This window comes from Phaseolus vulgaris, chromosome 2, assembly GCF_000499845.2.
Source record: "Phaseolus vulgaris cultivar G19833 chromosome 2, P. vulgaris v2.0, whole genome shotgun sequence".
Classification (NCBI taxonomy): Eukaryota; Viridiplantae; Streptophyta; class Magnoliopsida; order Fabales; family Fabaceae; genus Phaseolus; species Phaseolus vulgaris.
Genome location: NC_023758.2, coordinates 22,992,661 through 23,013,922, shown reverse-complemented (window position 1 = coordinate 23,013,922; position 21,262 = coordinate 22,992,661). Strand labels below are relative to the sequence as shown.

At 31.0% G+C, this 21,262-nt stretch overlaps 2 protein-coding genes across 6 annotated transcripts; both read left to right on the top strand.

The window, feature by feature from the left end:
- Positions 1–9,743: 9,743 nt before the first annotated feature.
- Positions 9,744–11,182, top strand: LOC137810955 (rhodanese-like domain-containing protein 17). 2 transcript variants are annotated; one of them, XM_068612473.1, is made up of 5 exons: positions 9,744–10,138; positions 10,272–10,351; positions 10,484–10,554; positions 10,685–10,738; positions 10,910–11,182. In XM_068612473.1, exons 1-5 carry the CDS (start codon positions 9,990–9,992, stop codon positions 11,003–11,005), a joined length of 450 nt encoding a protein of 149 aa, XP_068468574.1. In that variant the 5' UTR covers positions 9,744–9,989; the 3' UTR covers positions 11,006–11,182. The 2 variants fall into 2 exon arrangements, with proteins under 2 accessions (XP_068468574.1, XP_068468573.1); XM_068612472.1 differs by having other exon boundaries at positions 9,756–10,138; positions 10,475–10,554.
- A 685-nt stretch (positions 11,183–11,867) lies between these two features.
- On the top strand, positions 11,868–16,462 carry LOC137810953 (MLO-like protein 4). 4 transcript variants are annotated; one of them, XM_068612469.1, is made up of 15 exons: positions 11,868–11,942; positions 12,036–12,175; positions 12,256–12,313; positions 12,415–12,632; positions 12,723–12,839; positions 12,923–12,983; positions 13,104–13,207; positions 13,702–13,776; positions 14,143–14,228; positions 14,440–14,489; positions 15,028–15,068; positions 15,165–15,449; positions 15,669–15,736; positions 15,839–15,899; positions 16,057–16,462. In XM_068612469.1, exons 2-15 carry the CDS (start codon positions 12,050–12,052, stop codon positions 16,387–16,389), a joined length of 1,683 nt encoding a protein of 560 aa, XP_068468570.1. In that variant the 5' UTR covers positions 11,868–11,942; positions 12,036–12,049; the 3' UTR covers positions 16,390–16,462. The 4 variants fall into 4 exon arrangements, with proteins under 4 accessions (XP_068468570.1, XP_068468571.1, XP_068468569.1 ...); XM_068612470.1 differs by lacking the exon at positions 11,868–11,942 and having other exon boundaries at positions 11,945–12,175; positions 15,165–15,335; positions 15,414–15,449; XM_068612468.1 differs by lacking the exon at positions 11,868–11,942 and having other exon boundaries at positions 11,945–12,175.
- Positions 16,463–21,262: the final 4,800 nt, after the last annotated feature.

Genomic DNA, 21,262 nt, shown 5'->3' with positions numbered 1-21,262 from the left:
CTGGTCATGAAGTTTCCCAAAGTTAGGTCCATCTAGGTTATGATATCTGCAAGACACAAATGAATTAAACAACATCAACATAATGAATACAACCATACGCATAAGAAATCTACATACCAGTAAAGTACATCCACTTCTTGGACGACCTGTATAATGCTATCAACTCTCGCGTAGGTAACTTATACGGAAGCTGGTAAAAAACAACAAGAACTACCTGATTCAGTATTGACATTGACGACCTCGGCCAGGTGACAACTTGGATAGGATTTCAAGTCCAATGGAAAGGAAATTTTGTTCGCCCTCCATATTATAAAAATAATCTCGATCGTTCAGCTCCACAAATATTTTGAAGTATTTTGCTTTAAAATTTTTGTACGAGGTAGTAAAAGGTGAAAAATGAATACTCCTCGATTGATTCGACAAAGACAACCAACTCACAGGAGAACTTGGCCAGAAATTATAATAAAACAAAAATGATTGACGTGTAGGAATAATCTTAAAGATATCTCAAAGAATCCAAAACGCCCAAAGAGTCGCCCATGAGTTAGGGTGTAGTTGGATCAACACCACATTGAGGATCCGAAGGACCCCCATGGTAAAGTCATCAAAGGGAAGCATAATATTTAAGTCCGAGAAAAAATTATTATAGACAAAAAAGAAATTGTGGGGTGCATTTTCCCGACCATGGAAAACTCGGTCAGTGTAGCTGCAAATGTCAGCCAACAGCACATTCGAAGGTGAGTCGAGTTTTAAGAAAGCAACTTTAGATAAAAATTTATCTAGATTATTGGAATCCCTGAAGCAAGTAGGGATAGCCAAGACGCGTGGATCAACCCACTCGTAACTCGGACCGTCCGATCTAGAATCGTTCGATCCACTAGCGTCTCTCGCACTACCAAATGCAATGCCAGTATAATTCGATGACTCTATATTTACAACACTATTAGAGGAATCAGAAGTTGTTGATCACAAAAAAAAAAGAGGAATCAGAAGTGGAAGACCACTAACCTAAATGATAGACGAAGAATGAAAGCAAGTTGGCAAACTCGACACTCGGAGCACACGACTTAAGCTCTATAGTGGCAAAGAAAGTGTAAACCCTATTATGTTCAAATGCAGTCCTATTTATAGAAATCAAATAGGAGAGAGGTTGTTCTATCATCCGTTCGAAACCGTCAAATCCATATTCATCCAACGGCTCCCATCATAACCATACAAAACGACACAAAATCATAACTGTTAGATACATCTGATTGAATAGTGTTTGTTAAAATGGCGGTGCTTTTCTCTAAAAAGCAAACGTCACATCTCTGCCAAGCATTTAATGCTCATAGGCGGTCATATCTCACCTCGGGAACCCCAACAATCATCTTTGGCTCTTTAGAAATTGATGTGAGTTGATTTTAGGATTGTTCATTTGATTAGTGACACTTTACTTAGATTTAGATTTTAGGACAAATATAGGCGAGAAGCCTAAGAAAAATTCCCACTGGACATTAACTTAACAAGTGTTAAGTAGATGTGAAGTGATGAGAGTTGAATTGGCATAAGACAAGGTACAATACAATAAGAAGGCTTAAGGACAGTTCAATGGAGGACATTGTCTTCCAAATGAAGAGTCAAACTCATAAGAATGATGAGTGCCATATCCTTATACACAAATATAGGGCAGAAATGGAAAGGAAAGCAAGATCAACACATGAACACAAGTAGAAACACAATATATAACAATTAAACTAATTAAAAACAGCAACTAACACATATAAACCGATTGAAAGGAGAATTAAGTGCTGGAAATAAAAGGAAACACAAGAGAAACAAGAACAAACGGTGGAAATTAAGAACAACACCTAAAAAGACAAACTACCGATTTGAATTGCTAGAAACATGGAAATGGAGATGGAAGGAAGAAGGAACTTAATTGGATGGACACACCACTTGGATGGTGAAAGTTCCAAGATGAGTGCTAGTTGCCGCCACTTGAAGCCCTCCAAAGCTCACAAGATAAGACTTAGTGAAGGAGATCAAATCTCTCTCAATTTGAGTAGAGTTTCCTTTCTTCAATTTCTAAATTTTGAATTTACATGAGCATTGCCTCTCTATTTAAAGTAGAAGAGGGCCGAAAATGAAAAGGCAAAATTCAAACTAAATTATTCAAATTTGGCGCCAAAAACAAGTCACAAAGAAAGTTATTAGGTGTTGACCATAGGTCAATGTCGCACCATTATATGTGTTTCTAGAAGGTAGGGTTTCTTTCTACCCTAATGGACTTCTTATGGCCCATTCTTATGTCTTCACCTCCTAATATTGCTATATGGACCCACTCTTGTTTATTCTTTACTATTTGGACCCCTCATGTGAGCCCAACTTATTTACAAAATATTCTAAACAATTAAGAAAACTAGCAGGAAGAACTTTAGGTGCTTCGGTCCTTGTCCATTCCTCCTACTGATGGAGTCTTCATTTGATTGTTGAGATGACCATTCATAGTTGGTATCCTTGGTCATCTTCTTGTGGACTTGGTTTTGGGGTCTTTGTGGGTTTGCATCAGAAATTCATTTCTTTAAGCTTGGAGGGCAAGTGTACCGGTAAGTTTCAAACGAGCCTGTCTCAGTCTTGGTGATTGGTCACCCGAGTCAAATAACGTAAAAGAATAGAATAAATAAACGAGCAACAACAATTATGATAACGTTGAATGAGTGAAATAACATCCTGAAATATACGGGAAATATCTCCAACATAACAGATAAAACTGACTAACTGAAAGATACATGTTCCTAGTATTAAGGGATCATTACGCGTCAGTTAATAACTGATATTTGATCCATCAGAGTGAGGGTCCATGAACCAATACTATAAATAGAGCTCTATGTTGAGGAATGAGGTCCGTTTTTATCTTGCGCTAAAATACACCTAAATCAGAACACTGAATTAAGCGTCAAAGTACAATTCGCAAGTACCCCGCCCGACCGAACATCAACATTGAAGGAGTGAGACTTAAGATAATTTAAATATGATTATACATCCCACCGACACATTAACAATTATAATCCAATAACAAATAATAATATACACTAAAACTATACAGGTACAATTATACCTAAAGTTTTGTTTTTTTTCACACAATATCTTAATTTTTTTAATGCTTAAACAATTATTGTTATTGGGATGCAGGAGATCATACTTTTTCTTTAAATAATTGAAACAATTGGTATGATGTTGAAAGGTATTAGTATAATATTTCTAAAACAATTAAAAAGTTTTGTATACAATTCCAAAAGAAAAAGAGTACTTGACAAATTTGATTATTATAGTCTCAAAATTTTTGATCATTTAGTCATTGAAACACGTGCCTTTTTGAGCTAAAAAAAACATTTAAACCTAATTTATATTTGTTGTTTTTATTTTCTACAATAATGGCCTCCATTTAATGCGTAACTTTCCATGTACACTCTGACATAACACACATGCATATTTGGATAAAAAAATTATACTAGCATAAGAAGAATATATTTATAATATGATTAAATATGTCTATAATAATGGGTATCAATATTTAATTTAATAAAAATGATGTATAGAGAACTGTATTTTTCTTAATTTAAAGTTACATTATCACGAAAAAGAAAGATTTGAATTAATAGAAAATAATGAGAAAATATAATTATTTATATTTACTTTTTATGAAATTCTCTTTCGTACATGTTTCTTACACTGATGGTGTTTTACTAAAATGCTCTTAATTCATTTATAATGTTGTACGAAGATAACGTTGTCTTTCTTTTTCTAAGATAATTTTATAATCATTATTCTCTCTCCACGCGTTAATTAGTTAATTATTTAGGTGAGTAAATTGTTGGTATAATCAATTTCAATACTTTTTTGAGGGACATCTTTTAGAAAAAAAAATACAATTCTTAATTAATTTAGAATAATATATTTTCACAATCATTATTTTATATACAACTAATTATAACAATTTATGTATATACACACATACGAACAAGAAAAATTTTAGGTTTTATATTATTGTATTATTATAATAAAATTATTAAATATTTGTATATAAAATACGGATGTGAAATATTATTACTCGAAAACACATGTAAAAAATTATGTAAATTAATTCCCATAAAGTGACTCATATGACTTAGAGTTTGGGCTTTGGACCCAAATATGATTTAATAATAATAATAGAATTAAATGGTACATTGGTTAACATGAAAAATATATATATCTGATGATATACCTAATGAAAACCTACATCTGATGAAATTTGGAATTAAGGTCAATTTGCAAATAATAGTTGTCTCACTGTTAACCATCACGAAAGTGTGTGACAAGAACGAAATTGCTACAAGATAGATTGGGACAAAGGAGATGTTCAAGTAGGATCACTCATAGATTAAGGTAAGTGTTTATTCCTTTTTGATTGTGTGAGAATCATGATATGATAAAATCTGTATGTGAACATTATTGTATGTGTTCAATTGTACGTTTATTCATGTTTTCATTTACAACACATTCCTCACATTGACATTGACTTCCACTGAATCAGACAACAATATATCTAAGAAAAAGGAAAACACTTTTTTACATAAGAGTGTTTAAGTTAGAATAAGGTTGGTTTAGTTTTAAGAACTTATTTAAATTGAAGTTTGAAGTATCTGAAACTTTTTTTTCCAGAAAAAAAATCGAAGTATATTGTATTATAAGATAAGATCATTATAATTTTTTAAAAGTATTTAATGTAACTAAACTCATGATATGAATTATATATTTATTGTATATTGGAAAGAACTAAAAGCGTATTATACACTAAGGACAATTTTAAAGGGTCTAGTGTGAGGTCTACAACTGCATCATCCCATGCTAGAAAAGTAAATCGAAGGGTTTTGTTATCGCATTCAACATGAGATGGTTGAAAAGCTTTTGCTTTTTAGGATCTCTGTAGGCACATTTCAGACACCAGTTGTTATCCAAAAATGAAATAAAGTTACAGAGATGACAAAACTTGGGGGATCCAAATTTTCACTCCCTTCTGATCATACGAGATTCCATTTCAAGTTTTCAAGAACAGAGTTGTTGTGAATGCTACTGATCCTATCACCAAATAGAATCTTTTGGCCTTTGAGATAAAAACCCACATGACTAGTAACACAAAGAAAAAAAGCAAATCATCTTTTGGCCCCAAAGAGATGATGAAGATGACTTATGTCCATTTCACTCAGTGGTTGTTTTCTTTCTAATTTCAACTTTTTCCCAAATGTTTCTTCACGCCAAAGGCAAATGCCAAGTAGTTCTTTAGAAAGAGTGCATAAAAATAGGTATAGAACGTGAACAAATATTTGATACATATACTATCTTCAACCAACCAAGATTACAACTGAAAAAAGTAATTTTTTATGAAATAAAACAATTTTAAATTAATCAAAATTTCAGTCGTAAACTAGTGTTTTTGAATTTTAGATGTTACTTTAAAAATTATAAATAGAAAGACATGTTTTTATTAGTTAACAATTACTACAACTGAAATTTTTTATTAATGTAATTTTAAAAATTTTCCATTTCATAAAAAAATTATTTATCTTTTTGCAATTTTAAGTTTAGGCATAGCTAAATATTATATGAGATAAGAAAAAAGTTTTAGGTTATCTGCCAATTGCCAGCAGAATCTCTTTCCGGTTAGCCAAATTTATGATTGTCTACTTTCCGGTTCTTTTTTGGTGTAAGAAGAGTTTATTTTCAGCCCCATAGTTCGTAACTGACATAGGCTTGTGATAGTTAATAATTTGGTTTACCATGGAACTTTTACATGTTCCATATGGAAAATCAAGTTCTTGAAGTAATACCTAGCACATGCTGTGTGTATAAAAAAACCTTTTATATTGGCATGAATATTTTTTAAAACCTAGGAAATAACAAAGTGAATCCCATTGTTGTAACGTACAGTAGAAAAAAGCATGCACACCAATCTAAATTCTAGCTAAACCCCTCGTTTAGCTTCTATTGCTTTATCTAAACTCATGGACATTTGTTACTTTGAAGTTTCAAGATAAACAAACTTTTTTCTTTCTAAGTTTTGATTGTAGAAACCAATAGCAAATCGAAAACCGTAACGTCAACAAATATCTACTATTCCCTCACCATTCTACATAACGGAGACAACTATATTCAAAGCAATATAAAAGAACTTTTACTTTCCTTTTTTTCTTTCTTGGATGCAATGATGAAGTGGATTAAAAAGGATTGGTGTTTTTAAATCCTGGTGTACCACTTTCATTTGGAGTCAAATTTATTCGATTAAGGTGAACCCTAAAATATATGCAAATTCATTTGGCAACTTTTGTATGATGTAACACCAGAACAGTACTTCGTATTTGTCGGGTTTGTGGTTTGCCTCTGTCTGCACTTTCCTATGGAAATACATACGTTATGTTATGTGTGGTCTAGTAAGAGTCTACAAACAAAGGAAATATTCCCCATGCATGCATAGTATATATTCAAAAAGAAAATATAAGGGTAAATATAAGGGTAATTCTCATGGTTTTTGACTAGGGTAATTCTCATGGTTTTTTACTAGGGTTATTTTTTTTGTTTTTTACTAAAATGGGGTTCGGTTAAAAAAAATTACAAATTTAGGCAAGTCATGTCAATTCGGCACGACTTCATATGCACAAATTGTGTGCTAACTTGGCACGACTTTTACCAGTCATAATTTATTTATTTTTAATTTTATTGTTTATATATTAGGTAGTAAGTTATGTAATGTTAAAAATTAATTTGATACATAATTTTCTAAGAGTATTAGTTTTAAGGAACAAAAAATTGGATAATCGTGTATGGATCATGGTTGAATTGAATGAATAAATACATAGAGGATCATATGCACAAGTTGATACGACTTCAGTATGACATGGCAAAATCGTGTTTAATTATGACGATTTGTGCATATGAAGTCGTGCCAAATTGACACGACTTGTTTAAATTTGTAATTTTTTTTAAACGGACCTCATTTTGATAAAAAAAAATAAAAAATAACATCATAGCCAAAAACTCTAATTCTGATTTATTAAGGGCCATTTTCTAAAATTGGCAACAGTTCTGAAGTTCGTTATTTGTTCTTATATTACAATTTTCAGTGCTCGGTTACATTGACGTGAAAGGCAATTCCTTTCAACCTAATGTTATAGAAAACACGAGCCCAATTGAAATAATATTTAAATGTCAATTGCATTATACACCCCCATAATTTGAAGGAAAACTCTTCCTGCACCATACCAATTTATTAAACCCACACCTTATCACCTTTTAAAATTTCCAAAATTATTTCCTATTCAGGATTTTTAAATTCAGAATTTAAAATATACAATTCGAAAATCAAATCATTTTGGACAAATAATTTCAAAATGCAAAAAATATATTTCGAAAAAAGAAAATCCATAACATAAAATGTGGAAATATATTCTGGAAAAAAGTTTCTAGATATCATAAATGTGTTCCGAAAATCTAAATCCAAAAATGTATTTCAAAAAATTGATTCCAAGAATATTTTTTTTATCCGCATCCCCATTTCATTTAAGGTTAGTTTTGTCATTTTACATAAACATTTTCTGAAAAATCAAGTGAAGGTTCAAATTGATATGCTAGGGGAAGAATTTTCCTAATTTGAAACCACACTCTCTCGTATATGTTGAAAATTTAAATTTATCCTTTAAAAGTTATTTCGAATTATACATCTCATAATACATCATTTAATATTTTTTTAATTTTTATTATTCTTTGTAATCGATTAATACAAAATAAATAAAAAATTAGTCAAATATAAATTGTTAATATAAAATTCACATAAAGGAAATCTATAACACATTTACCATAAATAACGAGAGTATTTCATATTATTAATGATTATACGTTGTCATATAATATATTTTTTAATTTTAAAATGCAAAATTTAAAAGCATGTGAAAATTATCTAAGAATTATGATTGTGTCGTCTGGCTCATACCAATACGTCGGCGTCTAGTGTAGACAACCTCATCATTCATGATGAGATTGACTAATTAATTGCAATGTACTTTGGGTCCAACATATGCTTAAGTGTCTTCTAATACATGTCCACAATCAATCATGCATTGTATGATGTCGACAACCTTCTTGTATATATTTTATACTCATTAAACTAACATTAGACACTTAAAATATTAATACTTAAAATATTAATACAAATAACCATGCTAAAATAAAAGATACAAAAGAAGAGAAATTACTCACTGGACAAATATACTTTTTTGTAAGACTGATTGTATCTTGTTATCATTTGAATAATGTGGATAACAATGTGACAATACAAATAGTCTATCTTCGTTTATCCAAAAAAATATATATGATTGGTTCTTAATGTTGGTCCAATAGAACTCTCACACACATAAATAAATGAAGGGGTGCTCCGACAATTGAGGAAAAGAAAGGTGGAATATAAATGAAAGTACGTGGTATATAAATTGACTCGAGGGTATTTTGGTTATTTTATAACTTCCCTGGATGCACTTTCAAATCAAGGGGTTGCAGAATGAAACACCCTATTTTAAAGTTTCCAATAGTACAGCTGGTAGCCCAATTTAATTTTACTATAGTTTCAAGGTAAATTCTTCCTACACTCAATCTTTTTGAACCTACACCAACACAGTTTTAAGTTTCCAAAAATGTTCTTTATTCTGAAAATAAAAATCCAGAATCGAAAATAATACATTCCAAAAAAAATAGATCCAAAAGAGATTACTGTGTTTCGGAAATAAAAATCTGAAAACAAAAATCAAAATCTAATTACAAATAAAAAAATTCAAAATTAAAAACAATACATTCTAAAAGAAAAAATTATTGTGTTCCGAAAATAAAAATCCAGAAAAAAAAATCAAAAGCACATTTCGGATAAAAAAATACACAATACAAAAAAATTATTATGAAAAAAAAATTCAAAAACATATTCCAGGCGTGTGGAATGTATTTTTATATGTACGAGTTGCTGGAAGAAACAGCCGAAAGGTCGTTGTGTCTGGACCTGAATGGAAGGATGCGGGCTTAAACAGGATGGACAATAGGAAGTGAGCTTTCCATTTTTATTACTTATTTCATTATTAACTTTTTATTTGTACTTTTATATTTTTATTTTTTGGATATTTTCATATTTTAATTTTTGTATTTTTATCTCTATTGCATGAGATTCTCTTCTTACTTGAATGCCTCTATTGTGAAACTCGTGGAAACTATCGATTTTAAGAATAATCTGTTTCACTTTACTTTGAAAGTTGGAGTTAGAAGTCAAACTAACCTATTAAAATTGTAGACAGTTCCATTATTTTTAGTTGAATTTAGATGATGGGGTCGTGGACAATTTCTAAATATATTTTTTTTTAAAAGTACACGAAATTTTTATAAATTTGCTATAAAAATATATTAATATATCATTAAAAAGCAATAACATCAAGTTAATAATATTAGTTAAAATATATTTGTGAAATAAAAAATATAACATTCTACAATATTTATTTAATATGTAACCGAATTTAATTTGATTTTCATGTAATTTAAAAAATATATAAATCTGATACTTGAATTGGTAAAAACCAGGAATCATCAATGTGGTTCATATTAGATACGGTTGTGTAAAAAATCTAATTAATTTAATTCACTGAATTTATCCAAGTGTTATATAAAGAACAATTTCATAATGGGTGAAATTTGGCGACGCCACGCCCACAGAAGCGAAACCAAAACAGCTGCTGCAGTGCAGCATCCAAGCACCAGCAGCATAGTATGTTTCCTCGTATCTTAATTCAACGGCGTTGTTTTGTTTTTCCCGGGAAGTTTGATTTCAAAGGGTTAAACCATGCAACAGAGCACCCTGATACAGAGATTTGATCACTCAAATCCACGTGCTAAGTACACATAAATAACGTGTTTGTGCTCAGCTTTTATACAACTTGAATATGGCATTTTCGGTGGCCCAGTTACCTCGTTGGTCGGTTTTTCTTCTTTTGCTTCTTGTCTTTTGTAGCTCAGGAGCAAAGGTTGTCACCATTGATGTGCGCGCAGCCAAGGATCTTATCGAGACCGGTTCCATTTATCTTGATGTTAGGTAACACATGTAATACGTAGTATGTTTTAAAGAGTTTTATTGTTTTCCTTTTTGTAATTGTTTTTTTCAGTGTTTGATAATGTATGTTTCTTTCTTTAAAAAAATGTTAAATCTTTTGGTAAACAATATATAGGACGGTGGAAGAATTCTTGAAAGGGCATGTGGATGCAGTTAATATCGTTAACATTCCATACATGTTGAATACATCTAAGGGTAAGAAACTTTTTAACCCCTAATAATAACTAAGATCAGTTTGGGATGCGTATGTATGTATCTTTATTTATCAGTCAGTTAGGTTACAGTTTTTCTACGATTAACAACTTTGTGATTTTGAAGGGAGGGCAGGCAAGGTAATGAATCCAGATTTTCTGAAAGAGGTTTCCTTGGCTTGTAACAAAGAAGATCATCTCATTGTGGTAACTATCCTTTTTTCTTGCTCCTTTTTATTCATTTTAATTTGCATTCAAAACACAATCTTCAAATTCAACTGGTTAATGCTAGTTAAAGCCAACATCTGTTTATATTTTGTATGAATCTGCATTTCAGGGTTGTCAAACTGGGGGGAGATCTTTGTATGCAACTGCTGCTCTTCTGTCTGATGTAAGTTGGTTCATGTCAACATCAGTATACTTATTCATCTCAATTTAGTTTTGAATAAAATATATAGTTGTGGCTGTAAAAATCTGAACATCACTTTAGCTATATTTTTCCTTTATTTACTTCATTAATGGCTGATGATACTAACTTGTATTGGTTTGATTTGAATTTCAGGGTTTTAAGAATGTGAAGGACATGGGAGGTGGTTATGCGGAATGGAGTCAAAACAAGTTTGCAGTGAAGATACCATTAGCCAAAGAGGAGCTATAATATGCAATAGATAGGAGCTTAATTCTTTCTTCTAAATGTACAACTTCATAAAGTTCATTAGTCTTTTTCTTGTGTGTATATAAGATGGACCTATGATCTGATATTGTCTTGGTATTTTACTTGAAAAAAACTAAATTGGTTTCATATCAAGGTCGTTGAACCGATTTATTTGGTGTCTACAAATGTTGTCCTTTGTTTTAACTTTGACTTGCTAGATTTTTTCAGTTTTCTTGATAACAGATTTTTTTCTTGAATACAATGTTATATATCGGTTCAGAACTAATGCAAAATAAGGGCAGATACGTGTATCTGTTTTCCTTCCCAGAACAAGTGTGAAGTATCATTACCTCAATTTACTAGTAAACAAACTCTACTAATATTATAACGTTTCTAGCAAGAAAAAAGATCCATGAAGTTCGAGTAATTTGGTAAAATAATTTGGCACTATTTGGAGTTGGAATGACATGATCGACATAGTTGAGGAGATCAATAATTCAATATTAAAATTCACACCAACCGGTACTACGTGATGGAAAGCAAGGGCAAGATTTAGTGACATCGGGTCAATGGACCTAATTGTTCCTCAATGAATATGAAAATAATAAATACGTTGTTCAGCTTTAAATGCACGTAGATATGTATGATTTGATGATGCATTATTGGTGAACAAGTGATAAGTGACCATAACGTTGTGTTTTTGTTCAACTGTGGTCTTGCGACAGATCCCACTTGAAGTAACTGGTTAACCGAACCTGACATGGTTAGGAGATCAGTTAATGGGACCACTATTCTCAACCAGTTCGTGGCAGCACATGCATGTGCATATTAATTTTCTGAGGACATAGTCTCAACATTTTGCCTCAAAAAAGCCACCACCAACTCTATCTCCGTATTAATGGCCCAAACTATGTAATGCGTTGAAGAGACAATACACACTGTAGGGCTGTTTGTTCTTTTCTGATGGTTTTTTCTTTTCATTATAAGCCCCATTGAAGGACATAATTTTCATGACAGTGCGTGTTGTTTTTAGGACGAATACCAGACATGGGGAAAGAAAATGGCGAAGGAAGATCCTTAGCTGAAACCCCCACCTATGCAGTGGCAACTGTGATCGCTGTCCTTGTTTCTCTTAGTTTCTTGTTTCAGGGCACGTTAAAAAAGCTGGTAAAGGTACGTACGTTTATGATTGGTTTTCTCTTCTTCCAATATCTCACATTTATAGGTTCCTTATATATTGAATAATGTCACAGTGGTTGGACAGAACCAAGAGAAAATCTCTGCTTTCTGCTCTGGAAAAGATCAAAGAAGGTAAGGATTTGCAACCCCAAACGGTTTCATTAGTGTTTTTCTTCTGTTATATATAGTAGTGGAACTTACTATTATAAGTTTTTTGAATGATTTTTAAGCAGAATTGATGCTTTTTGGGCTTCTATCATTGTTGATGGGTCATTGGATTATTTTTGTGGCAAAGATTTGCGTTAAGTCTTCGGTATTAAGCAGCAGATTTTTTCCGTGCGCATTGGAAAAGAATTCTGTGAAAGATGTTGTCTGGTTGAGTTCAGAATATTCAAATAGAACAGTTGTTAAAGGGCAAGTGAATAATGGTTTGAGAAATTATTGCCCTGAGGTAGTTGTCCTATCCCTTCCAGTGACGTTTCAATTGTAAATTTGCTAAGCTTATACCACTTTCACTGAAAACTAACCGATTTCTTTGCAGGGTCGCGAATCATTGGCCTCTTATGAAAGTCTTGAGCAGCTTCATCGCTTTGTGTTTGTTCTTGGGATAACCCATGTTACCTATAGCTTTCTTGCTGTTGCCCTGGCCTTGATCAAGGTTAAAATAGTCATGAACAAACCTTCTTCCTATTCTAATTTTGTTGGCTAAGCACTGATTATCTTATTTTAGAGTATATTCAGATATATAGCTGGAGAACATGGGAAAACGAAGCAAAGACTATTGCTGTACAAAGCATTCAAGGTTCTGACTTCTAAGCATCTGATAATTGCAAATTTGCAATGAGACGAGAATTATTTTGCAACACATAAGCTTGATATACTTACCATAATAATCCCTTTTGATCAAATTGTCTTAGTTTAGATACTTCACAAAGTACATCAAGCATAAGATTGAGGCGGCTTAATACATTCATCTTTCACCATACATCCCATCCTTGGAGTCATCACAAAATTCTTGTTTGGCTGGTACTCTATACAGTCATTTTGTTCTGTCTTATTACTCTCATTAGGCAATAAGATATTTTGAAAATGTAAGAAGTTTTGCATCTGCAAGAAATTTTGAATCTACTCGTGCTTTAATACTACATTTTGTTCTTATTTCATTGTTTGAACTAAAAGTTGATGGAATGGATCGATTTCATTAATTATATCTTAATTCCAAAAGGAAAAAATCGGTCCAACTATACTTCTGTTTTAGGTCAAACTATAGTTTGTCAACTATAGTACCTGCTCAATTAAAATTTCTTTCTGCCGAACATGTTCAGTAATGATTGTTTCCAATAAGAGAAGTGTGTCAATGTGCTGCTTGTTTGCTAGTTGCCATAATTTGTCTCCTGCATTACTTTTCAGAAGCAGCATGCCAGCAAAATGAAATGTGTTTTTTCTTCTTGTATAGGTTTTTGACACTTTCAGTAGCAATTTCCTTGGCTTCTTAGAATACTGATGAACCTGTATTGCAGCTATGCTTCAGCCGCCAATTTTGGAGTTCCATTCATCGAGCTGATTACATGGCATTGCGCTTAGGCTTCATTACTGTGAGTAAATTTTTTGTTACAGCATAACAGTATCTTCGATCAAATAAAAAAGTTTAGATAAGCCATAAGTCCATAGTTTTGAATTCAATGAATAACAACACCAAGTTGATGGAGAAAATTAATTGCGATATTGATTTTTTTTTTCCTTTAGTACGTGTTATAGGTTGCTTTACAATCACATAAAACAAAGAAAGGAAAGTTAATTAGTCATGCATGACTCATGAGTGAACCGGTATTACCTTTTTTCCCCTTTTTTTTTTCTCATTGTGCAAAAAAAAAAGGTGGGAAATGAATAACTGAAGATGACATTTTAAGTTTACTAGCTAATATTTTCTTCCTTTTCTTCTTTCTTATGGTGTTCTATAGAACCATGATCTTCCCACAACATACGATTTCCACAACTATATGCTTCGAAGCATGGATGAAGAATTTCGTGACATAGTTGGTGTTAGGTACTGCTTCTTTATTCAGATGAATTTAGTGGCTTATTTTTTTTTTATCTTATTAAATTTTCTACTGTCATACTAATTAGATTTTTAGGAGGAATAGCTTAATATAGGATTTTTTTTCTATGATTAGCTATATTTTGTAAAAAATTTCTTTGTGTTCTATGTTGTTCTGGTTCGTGAAACAAATTTGACAATTTCTGGACTTGTTTTGCAGTGTACTTCTCTGGGTATATGCAATCTGCTGTATTTTCCTAAATTTTCACGGTAAGCTTTAGCTTAAAAGTATGTTGCTCAGATAACTTGGTGAATTCAGCTAACGGATACTCAAAATGTCTGAAACAGTACCAATTCGATAAATCATATTGTATAGACGATAGAACTTTAGTTGATGGCGTGAACAACCCTTCTGAGCGAAAATGTAAGAGTAGATGTTCTTTTATTGTGAGAAAGAGTGACATGCAGAAATCATAAGCAACATAATTTTTTTTTGTCTATTTGGGTAAACATTTTTCTTCCTTGAATTAGGACAAAAAACTCAGTAAGAGAGAGCTATCACCAGAAATCATATCGTTAATAACTACTACTCTATAAAGATGTTCGTGCAATTACATGATAATTTGGTGATAACTGATAACATTTGCCATATTGCAGGGTCTTGTGACGATGAAAAGTATTACTTTATTTTAGACTGTTAAGCATGTTTATGGTCTTGCTTAACATTGGCATAGTCTTATGTTTTTGAAATATTATGCTAGTTTTTTGGTGACCTAGTTCGAAACTAAACTTCATAATCTTCATTCAGGTAGCAACTTTTACTTTTGGCTTTCCTTCGTTCCAGCAGTTGTAAGTCCTGAAATTGTTTGCTAAGGCTTTTCCTCTTACCATATACTAGTAGTTAGATTTCACTAATTATTTTTGTTTTATTGTCTTGCATTCTAGTTGATCCTCATTATTGGTACTAAATTGCATCGAGTGGTAGTAAAGTTGGCTGTTGAAATAATAAATCGTTGCCCAGATATGAAACCTAACCAATTTAACTTAAGAGATGAGCTCTTTTGGTTTGGAAAGCCCAGGTTCCTATTACGGTTAATTCAATTGATTTCCTTCTTGGTAAGTATTATTGTTCTTCCATTTAGCTTTTTCATTGCTGATACACTTAATTTCCTTATTCCTGTTGTTATCTTTCAGAATGCATTTGAAATGGCTACATTCCTATGGTCTCTGGTGAGAAACTAACATTGTTTTCATATTGCAATACATAGTTATGGCCTCTATGTAGTAGATAGTGTACCATAAGTATGTTAGTTCTCCAACACCTTTCCATGCTGCCACATCTCGGTTTGTAGCTTTATGGACTAACCATATTGCCATAGTTTTTTCTTTGGTTTGGCAAAAATGGTATACTTGCATAATCTTTAATTCTTGCCTTTATTTTGGGTTCAGTGGGAAATTAAAGATCCTTCTTGCTTCATGAACAACCGAACCTTTATTGTGATTCGCTTGTCATTCGGGTATGCTTTGCTTTTTATCATTGTTCTTACTCTTTTCACAGATTAAATTGAAACACAAATTCACCAAAATTAGTATGCACTTTTGCTCTTTGGTTGCCACAGGGTCATCTCCCAAGTCTGGTGCAGCTTTATAACGTTCCCTCTCTACGTTATCATCACACAGGTCAAGTTCTTGCTCTTTTTGTTGGAGTTAAAAAAAATCGTTTTGTAGCCTGCACTGCTGAACCTTACATTTAATCATGCTGAGAAATGCTATCAAAACACTCTTGGGGTAGTGTATTAATACTCTTTTCAATAAATACTTTGTTACGTGAATGCAGATGGGCTCAAGGTTCAAAAAGACCGTGGTCTCTGAAAATGTGAGAAAATCACTCTCTAAATGGCAGAGAAGAGTGAAGGGGAGACAAAGCTATTCTTCTGCACTCCTTACTGCAACATCACCAACATCAATTAGTTCTTTTATCTATGGAAACGATCGTGCCTCAATCAGTGAGGAAGGAAGCTCCTCAGGGACTAAAGATATTTGTCTCTCTTATCTTGATCATGAGTCAAGGACTCAAGCAAATGCATCATTTCCAAGTTATGAAAATGATCATAATGATCAGGATTCTCATGATATAATCCATCATTCATCTCCCCCTCCACTGTCTTGAGATTGCTTTCCTTTTGCTGTGGAAAGTGTGATCAATTAAATTGAAATACTTTATATCATCCTTTCATGTTTTATTTTAGTGCACCACAAACCTACCATATCTACCTCACATTCTTTAATTCTTTCCCTTATTAAAGCATAACAAAATGACACAGAGTCATGACATGACAAGAAACTTTAAAGTACAAAAACAGCCATGCAACAATAATTGTAATCAAGAAGAAGAGGGTAATTTAAAATTTGTAACATTAAACAAGGTTACATATTGTAAATAAGAGAGATTAAAATTTTGCAAAAACTAAATATTGATAGCCCGGTTGTGAAATTTTAAATGCCTTTTTCAAGTGTGTTTTCTTAATTTGGAGAAATAATCACTCGTTTTTATTAGTTTTTGAGACCTACTACAAGAAAAATCAATTTTAGCTTCCAACAAAGAGTGAAGTCTACTCAAGTTGGCCACAAAAATAAATGTCAAACATTGTGTTCACAATGGAGACATTTAACTCACACTAAAAATTATTAAAATAATAATAAGTTAGCGTTAGCATCTAGAATGAGGACAAAAAGTAGATATAATGAAAAAGTGACAAAATAATTTGTGTCTAGAATGTGGATACAAAGTGGATGCAAGTTAAAAATTATTAAAATAATAATAAGTTAGCGTTTAGAATGTGGACACAAAGTAGATGCAATCAAAAAATAAGTTGCATGATGATACTATGTCGAGAATGTGGACACAAAGTGGATACAAGTTAATATTTTATTAAATGTAGCGAAGGTCTAGGCGACACTAATATTTGTTTCTCAGGTAGTGTCTCCAATGACGACAATTTACTCTCATTTGTTATCTCATGTAGTGTTCTCAATGGCGACGCTAAGTTTAATTATTGTTGAAGATCCCACATCGACTAGATATTAGGACATTTTATAGTATATAAGTGGGTGTAAACTTCACCTTATAAGCTAATTTTATAAGGTTGAGTTAGGCTTAAAGTTCACTTCTTAATATGGTATCAGAGTCATTTTAAGCCTATCCTAACGATTGTTTGTTGGGCTTATCAGGCCACATGCTATTGGTTTGTTATCGAACCAGCCATAATATATAGTCTCACATCGACAATATATAAGTAGGTGAAAAGACTTAAAGTCCACTTCTTAATAATTATTTAATTTTATAGCCATTTTAGTGTCCCCTAAACCTACGTTATAGTTAAATAATGTATTTTTTCTTTATGTAGGCTTAGCCAACATTACCTTGTAAATTTGTGTCCCATTGGAGGTCGTCTCTAATGCATAGCCACCAAAATATTAGCTTCCATTTCTATTGGGACGCTAAGTCCACACTAGTCCCATATAGAGTCTCTTTTTTACTCTTTGTGTCTCTCTTTTGGGGACTCTATTATCATTATTTCTTGTAACGTTAGAACAATAAAATATTATTTCTTCAAAACCTACTTCAGTTAAGAATCATTACATGAAAATCGATAGAGGGAGTTTAAATAAAAAATTATTCTAAAATAATTTTCAGATCAATCATATTTTGAAGATGAAATGCAAAATAATGTTTTCTTGCTTTAGTGAATAGCATATTTGTTTCTTTATTTGTTGAACCAAATTTCATTATAATCCCATAAATAAAATACACAATTATTATTTGAAATGATAAATCAATATACATATGTGGCATCCCACTAGTTTAGTCTAACTTAAGGCATTATTATTTAATTACCTTTTAAGTTGTACTTCAATAACAAAATTTAAAAGGATCTTAAACATCACTACAAGAAAATCATGAAATAGAAACCAAATTTTAAAGACCAAAATAATTAGTTGCAATAGTAACTAAATTAGAGACTATTTTAGAAACTAAAAAAAAATAGTTTCTAAATTAGTTTTTATTATTGTTAAATAGTTTCTAAATTGGTATCTAATTAGCAACCAATGTTTTTGCTAACAAAATTTAGAAACTAAATAATTGATAGTTAAAACCTTGGTTGCTAATTAGACATCAATTTAGAAACTATTTAACAATAATATAAACTAATTTAGAAACCAATTTGTTTTTTAGTTTTTAAAATGGTCTCTAATTTAGTTACTATTGCAACTAATTATTTATTTTGGTCTCTAGAAATTGGTTTCTATTTCATGATTTTCTTGTAGTGAATTAAAATTTAGATTATTGAATTATTTTTTATTTTGAATATTTTTAGATAAATAACTCATTTTTAAATTTTAAATTCTTAATTTGAAAAGGATAATTTAATTTTTACTATAACATTTTTTTTTTCAATATTTAATATCTTAAAAACACTTAATGATTAAAAAATATAAGATTTAATACATTTTAAATTAATATTGTTAAAAAATAAAGAGTGAGTAAAGAAAGAGAAGAAAGATATTAAGATGGAGTAAAGGATAATCACGGAAGAAGAAAGAAATGAAAAGAACCATGGAAGAAATAAAGAAAAAGATAGAAAAAAAGGAGAGAAGTAAGTTTTCATATTTTATTTTATATATATATATATATATATATTTAAAAATAAAGATGGAAAGAACAATTTTCCCTCCTCTTACCTCTATGGTTTTTTTTCCTTGTATTCATTCCCTTTTATTTTCATTCATTTGTATCTCAAAATTTTCTAATATATTTTGATGCTATTCTGTAATAAATAATTCAATTCACTCCAGTATTTGGTCACAATTTTACAATAAACTATTAACTCAAGTAAACCGCGTATATTTTATGAACGATGAGAAAAATAATTTTATTTACATATTATTACATGGGTAATCAAAATAAGTGTAATAATAAAATTTTAAAAAATTAAATCATTTTTTTCTTCCACGCCCTATTATTAATGTGGTCTCCATGTTTATGACATGTTTCTTCTTTTTATTAATGACTTATTAAGTGATATTTCAAGACCACTCTTAAATCTACCATTTTAAATCACTGTTTCTCCATTCTTTTCTTCTTTCCTTTGTTTATGATATAGGTGGATCTTCCAGAATCTAATGTGATTCTTGACCAATTTTAAAATATTGAACTTATATATTTTTTTCTTATTCTAATTCTTTAACAAAATCAACTAGTATGTTTGCTTGTTGTTGTGCTGTATTCTTCTTACAAATCTAGGTGTGGTGGATGAATTATTTTCAATATAAATGTCTTCAAGACCTTTGTTTGCATCCTTAAATAAATTAATTAGGAATTTCAATAATCTTTTTTTCTTGAAAAATTATCAATATGTCACTGTATAATATTCCCATAAAATTATAAAGTTGACCATCACATTTAGAAATCTTTAAGTTCAAATTTATATCAAGAATAAATATATCACAAACATCATAACAACTAGACACTTGGTAGACATAAGCTCATTGACTTTTATGTTTTTTTTAGTAAGGTAATTGATCTTCCTAAGCTCATATTGAATTTTTTTTTTAAATATTCCTTGTATATACATGATGGTGCCCAAGTTTGGATCTATACTAAAAATATAAAATTTGTGCTAGATTCATAATCTTTCATTCTTTCTGCCTCCAATTGACTATTAACAACCTTTTCAAACTTAACCATGAATTCTTGAAGGGTTATTATTGAATGCACAAAAGAATAAAAACACATTAATACTTTTAGAATAAGATAAAGGCAAAGTAATGCTTCTTGAAGGAAGACGATGAGCAGTGATCATGCAATTGTGAACGACACAGTGTGAAAGAGAAGGGGTATGAAAACCCTATCATAGTGATAAAATGCACAACAACGAATAAGTAACAAAGAGAATATAATTATTGATTCATTAATTTGAGAGTACAGAGTATAGTCCATGGAGCGGTACAAAAAGGTATGGGCTGCTTATTTACAAAAAATAATAGTTTAGAATAAAAACAGTAACTAGAATAAAAACAAACAATAACTAAAATAAAAATAGGAACTAAAATAGAAAAGACAATAACTAAAACAAAACATGTTATCAAATACTTTCACTTCTTTGAGTAGCATTCATCCCAACAAAAAAAAAGAGTACTTCTATTGTCAATAGATCTCATCCTTTTCTTATGTATATACCTTTGAAGTCATTCATATCCTTCCAAGTTATACTCAATTATTCCATGACTTCATTCTTGTTCAAATATTTGAATACCACGTGAGTCTCAAATGCATCTCTTAAAGTCACACTTGAAAATATACCTTTTATGATATGTATGAATTAACTGTAAAAAAATTACTCCACCAATAATTTACAAAATAAAAATTCATTTAGAGTGACTTTAGAAGTAAATGTATTTAAATAAAAATACAAGTGAAAATTAAATTTCTAAAACTATTTAAAATGGTTCAGTCTTTACAAAGTTTGCTAATCTTCTAAGAAAGTCTAACGTGACGTGACGTCCACTTTTTCGTTTTTATTGAAGTTTTACTTTTTCTTTGCTCACTCTTCTTCCTCACTGCTTTCGTATCGGTGACCGACTCACCTTTGCTTCTACTTCTCACTCCGTTGGTGGTCTTCTTACCTAACGTCCGTCGTCGTCGCTCTTCTCACCTCACATCGGTCCCGTCGGTATTATTATTTTCCTAATATTTTATTTTCTTCTCCATTTCCCCACCTTTCGTCTTCACATATCTTCATGAAAGTTTTTTATACGATTTCTTAACATTTTCTTTAATTCCAGTCAAAGAATTCAGAATTTTAAAAAGATTTTGACATTTTCTTTAGAAATATTTGATGCTTATGTCATCACATTAATAATGTTTCAATATTTTTTTTTTGTAATGCATGGTATAGGCTCAACAGGGAGCGTGATAAGCAGAGAGAGAATAATGGGTTACAAGGATATAAAGAAAAAGTTTATATATTTTAAAAACTTTC

Excerpts from the sequence above, each read along its gene's own strand:
- LOC137810955 (XM_068612472.1), top strand. The coding sequence starts at position 9,990 with ATGGCATTTTCGGTGGCCCAGTTACCTCGTTGGTCGGTTTTTCTTCTT. Across the intron at positions 10,139-10,271 it reads TCCATTTATCTTGATGTTAG|GACGGTGGAAGAATTCTTGA; the intron begins GTAACACATGTA and ends AACAATATATAG. Across the intron at positions 10,555-10,684 it reads AAGAAGATCATCTCATTGTG|GGTTGTCAAACTGGGGGGAG; the intron begins GTAACTATCCTT and ends TCTGCATTTCAG.
- LOC137810953 (XM_068612469.1), top strand. The coding sequence starts at position 12,050 with ATGGGGAAAGAAAATGGCGAAGGAAGATCCTTAGCTGAAACCCCCACC. Across the intron at positions 12,314-12,414 it reads TCTGGAAAAGATCAAAGAAG|AATTGATGCTTTTTGGGCTT; the intron begins GTAAGGATTTGC and ends ATTTTTAAGCAG. Across the intron at positions 12,984-13,103 it reads TGCTGTACAAAGCATTCAAG|ATACTTCACAAAGTACATCA; the intron begins GTTCTGACTTCT and ends GTCTTAGTTTAG.